The sequence below is a fragment of the Tachysurus vachellii genome, chromosome 17 (genome assembly GCF_030014155.1).
Source record: "Tachysurus vachellii isolate PV-2020 chromosome 17, HZAU_Pvac_v1, whole genome shotgun sequence".
NCBI classification, from domain to species: Eukaryota; Metazoa; Chordata; class Actinopteri; order Siluriformes; family Bagridae; genus Tachysurus; species Tachysurus vachellii.
In genome coordinates, this window is record NC_083476.1 from 765001 (window position 1) to 770000 (window position 5000).

Here is a 5000-nt window from a genome sequence, read left to right on the forward strand (position 1 = left end):
GAAAACCAAGAGCGCTGTCATTTGTTTCCCAGCCGGAGTGTTTTTCCTGTGACACCTTTCATTTCTCCAGAACAGTTGTGTTTTCGCTCCAACATGTCGAGTTCCTACAAAAACAGGTGAGACACGAATCACTGTCGGGCTGCAAAAAGTGCGTATAATAAACTCATTCTGAACAGAGTTGTGTGGTCTGATCAGGATGTTAATAACATGCATTTATTCGGATGTGTTCGCTAGCTGTGTAGCCTAGCGGCTAACGTTAGCCTTACATAGCTGTGTTTATTACTCACCCGTTTAGTTTAGAGCTTTAACATGTTTATAAAGTCGCTTTCGTGTTTAGTCTGAACATTAAATAAAGTGCAAGTCATGAGACTGAATGAAATGTTTAAACTTTCTGATTTTGTGCTTTATTAAACCTGACAGTCAGCTGAGTTACAGCATGAACACAATAGTGACTGAAAAACGTGACTTTTAAGTGAGTTTGTCAAGAACAAGAATTAAATTAAAATAAGATTTTTTCCTTAAGCGTTTTTTTTTATCCCAAATCATAACATTATTAAATAGAGATCAGACGTTGATCAGATCAGCAGCAGAGAAGCTTAAACGCTGAGATGAAGAGGAATCTACTGGATCTTAGCAGGAATCTACTGGGATCTTTTCCAGACTTATCAGATCCCTTTTTCCAGTCAGCATTTAAACCTTGGTACTTTAAAGTAGACTTTAACCACAGAAAGGTCTTGTGACTGCAGTTAAAGATCCACAGCAGGAGTCTGACCGAAGGTCTCATAGCTGTTCAGAGGACGTAAGAGAGGAGAAGCGGAAGTTATCAGAGAATATTCATCTGAACAGATTGACCTCCTGTTGAGAAGGGGGTGTAAACATTTGTCATTTTGATCCTTAACACTTATTTAGGACCAGATGGTGATGAATCGTGTCACTGATATTACAGAAGATTTCTTTCTCTAACAAAAAATCAAAAACAAGGTACTGTGATGAGGAGCAGCTGATTTGCTCTGAACTGAATCCTGCATCTTAAATATTGTAATGCGTTTTGTTATTAAAAATAGAATTAAACTTTAGTTTTCTTGGACCTTTTTTTTAAGCCCTGATGGAAATCCTCATATCTTTTATTCAATTTAAATGAATAAATAATTGATTTTAGAAGTAGCTGATGTGTTTAAATGTGTTTTGATTAAAAAAAAATTAATTACATTTTTTTATCAATGTGTTGATTATTAATAATTTAACCTTGATTGTGTTTGTTGTGGTTTGTGAGTAAATATGTAAATGGTGATGAATTTCAGGTGAAATAAAGAAGTAAAGACTCATTATTATGAAATCATACACTGTAAGGCTTACATTTCTCTTCCAGCCTTTATCTGTCCTGTGGGTGTGCAAACTTTTGCACCCAACAATCATTAGCCTGTTCAGACCTTCTCTAAACAGTCTGTTTCTTAATCTTGCTTTGTTTCTTAATTGTTTGAAGGATTCAGGAGTTTAAGACGGCGCTGAGCGAGGAGAAGCTGGACCTGAAGGCACTACGGGAGCTCTGCTTCGCTGGTAACGACACGTTTATAACGTCTTCACTCCTTTCACTCACCATCACCTTTCTGTCCTAATCCTACTGCTAATAATAATAATAATGATAATAATAAAAATAATAATGATAAAGTTAATAATAACTTTTATTCCTTTTCTGTTTTTTTTTCCTCTTCTTCATGACATCCCTCAGGAATTCCTTTCGAGGGGGGGATTCGCTCTCTGTGCTGGAAGGTGAGGAGCTTTTGTGGTCTTTAAGGACTCTTTATTGTGGCTGTCATCAGTCCCTTGTGCTTTATCCTGTAAATGTGACATAAACATGATGAAGCAGAGTTACTGCTGACACACTGAGGCTGATTATTTTCTAACTAAAGCAATTTTGATCATTTGTATTTGTTGTAAAATCATTTTTTAGATCTTGTTGAACTACCTGCCCCTGGACCAGACATTATGGGACTCGTTCCTGAAGAAGCAGAGGTAACAAATGCATGCGTGCAAACACACACGCACACACACACACACGCACGCACACACACATGCACGCACACACACATGCACACACACACACATGTGCACACACACATGCACACACACATGCACACACACATGCACACACACATGCACACACACATGCACACACACACACACAGTGGAAGTGGAATAGAGAAGTCATTTTTGTTTCAGTTTTATTTCAAGGGAATTCTGAAAAAAAGCAAAAATCTTTGAAAACAAATCAATATTTATAATAATGAACTATTTTAAAAATAAATGTTTTCTTAATTTTTTAATCATTTTAAAAATATATTTTTTTAAATAAAGTAATGAATTAATAAGTTGCAAATGTCACACTGACTCAAATTGAAGTGTGTGTGTGGTGTGTGTGTGGTGTGTGTGTGGTGTGTGTGTGGTGTGTGTGTGGTGTGTGTGTGGTGTGTGTGTGTGTGTGTGTTCAGGGAGATTTATTCCCAGTTTCTAAAGGAGATGATCATCCAGCCGGGAATCGCTAAAGCTAACCTGGGTCTCTCCAGAGAGGACGTGACCATGGAGGATCACGTGAGTTTTGACGTTTAGCTCTGAGCAGCTTCTCAAACCTCGTCATCTTAATTCTGGATTAATTTACGTATCTTCTCAGAAACGCAGTGTTTTTATTTGATTTTAACACTCCGGCTTCTTCTGTCTGTGTTTTGCAGCCTTTAAATCCAAACCCTGAGAGTCGATGGAACAACTACTTTAAGGATAATGAGGTTCTGTTACAGATCGATAAAGACGTCAGGTACGTCTCCTGTACTGAGTGATAGGAAGAGGCCACGCCTCCTCCATTGAGTGATAGGAATAGATCACGCCCCCTCTGTTGAGTGATAGGAAGAGGCCACGCCTCCTCCATTGAGTGATAGGAAGAGGCCACGCCTCCCCCATTGAGTGATAGGAAGAGGCCACGCCTCCTCTACTGAGTGATAGGATGAGGCCACGCCTCCTCTACTGAGTGATAGGAACAGACCACACCCCTCTGCTGAGTGATAGGGCGAGGTCACGCCCCCTCTGTCGAGTGATAGGAAGAGACCACGCCCCCTCCATTGAGTGGTAGGGGCGGTCACACCCCCACTTGAGTGATAGGACGAGGCCACGCCTCCTCTACTGAGTGATAGGATGAGGCCACGCCCACTTATTGGACTGATTGCCACAGTGGCCACAGATTAAAGATTGATTTCTTCTTCCTCCAGAATTGTAAAGAAAAATTTATTTGTTCTATTTTAGGACTTTTTTACTCTTAAATCCCAGAATGAAACGAGAGGAGGGTTTGCGTTATGTTTTCTGTACAGAAACTAATTAAAATGGTACTTTTTATGGAACAGAATCACCATGTTTTTGTTTAAAATAAAGAAGAAAACTCTTATTAATAAAAGAATTATAGACTGAATAAGAGTTTTTTTTTCCTGATACTGAAACCTTGAGTATCATCAGCACATAATCACTTCACACTTAAACTCCTTCAAAAGAGACTTTTATGCTGAAAATAAAATGATTAGAATAATGTTTAAAGTCTTTACTGTAAGAGATAATATCCACTGTCTATAGTACTAACACCTGTGTGATTTATGTGATCTTATTGCAGTCCATGCAGACCATTAAAATGTCTGTGTGTGTGTGTGTGTGTGTGTGTGTGTGTGTGTGTGTGTGTGTGTGTGTGCGCACTCTTCCTGCGTATTCCCAGGCGTTTATATCCTGACATGGCGTTCTTCCAGAGACCCACAGAGTTTCCCTGTCAGCTGATCCTCGACTCACAGAATGAGTACGAAACTCTGCGCAGACGCGTAGAACAAACCACACTTAAAGCTCAGACTGTCAACCGCAACCGCAGCGGAGTCACCAATGTGAGTGTGTGTGTGTTTGCGTGTGAGTGTTTGTACTTGAACGTGTTTTTGGTTCTCAGTAAATACCTGAATTTATTTGTGACCTGTTTGATCAGAGCTCAGATGGTCAAATAAAGGTGAGTCCTTCTGCTTTGTGTGTGTGTGTGTGTGTGTGTGTGTGTGTGTGTGTGTGTGTTTGTGTTTATCCATTTTCACTTTTGCTTAAAGGAAAGCTAGAGCTACTATTTTATGGTGTCAGTGTTTCCAGTCAATCTTCACGTCAAAACACAACAGTTTCATTAAGCAGTACCTCAGAGTTTATAGGCCACGCCTCCAGACAGGTCAGAACATTTGGGCAATTTTTTCTTTAACATGTGTTTTGTAAAAAGACACACACACAAGCACACACATACACGCATATACACACACGCACAAACACACACGCACGCACATACACACGCACACTCACATACACACACACACGCACGCAAATACACACGCACGCACATACACACGCACACACATACACGCGCACACACATACACACACACATACACAGATGCAAACACACACGCACACACACACACACAGTGTGGCTGGTTTTGTGTGAAATCCCAGGTGTTGTTCAGGCCCCCGTGGTGTTCTTTATTTAGACCTTTATTTAGGGGAGAAGGGAATTGTTCACCAGGGAATCTGGAGTGTGTGAGTGTGTTTGCATGTTCTGAACCAGCAGTGTGTTTCCTTAGCAACTAGCTGGAGAGCTGATTTCCTCATGAGGAGTTCGTAGGTAAGAAAGTCGAGCGTTATGTTTGATGGGAAAAACCATTCAGAGGGCCATCGGTGACAAACATGTTAGAGATTTTATTTTCTATCATACTGTGAGAGTCAGAGTCTGTGCTGCCACTTTTTTATGCTCGGTCAGTAATAGTGTGTGTGTGTGTGTGTGTGTATGTGTGTGTTGGGTGGTTGTTGCTGTGTAAACTCTAATCTTTTATTTCATTTCATCTCTTCACAGAAAATGAACTTTTATCTACAGAGATTTTGCTTACTGCCTCTTTAAGGCCTGTTTGTACTTGACACATTTTTGTGTGTCTATGAGAATTGTGTGTATTT

At 40.0% G+C, this 5000-nt stretch overlaps 1 protein-coding gene across 1 annotated transcript in view; it reads left to right on the plus strand.

Annotated features, from left to right (window-relative positions):
* The first annotated feature begins 8 nt into the window (after positions 1–8).
* Positions 9–5000, plus strand: part of tbc1d13 (TBC1 domain family, member 13) — a 10544-nt gene continuing 5552 nt past the window's right edge. Inside the window, exons 1-7 of the mRNA XM_060891000.1 lie at positions 9–116; positions 1484–1557; positions 1730–1770; positions 1952–2013; positions 2490–2589; positions 2727–2809; positions 3749–3908. Coding sequence (XP_060746983.1) covers positions 94–116; positions 1484–1557; positions 1730–1770; positions 1952–2013; positions 2490–2589; positions 2727–2809; positions 3749–3908 — 543 coding nt within the window. The 5' untranslated portion in view covers positions 9–93. The remainder of the gene's footprint in view (positions 117–1483; positions 1558–1729; positions 1771–1951; positions 2014–2489; positions 2590–2726; positions 2810–3748; positions 3909–5000) is intronic.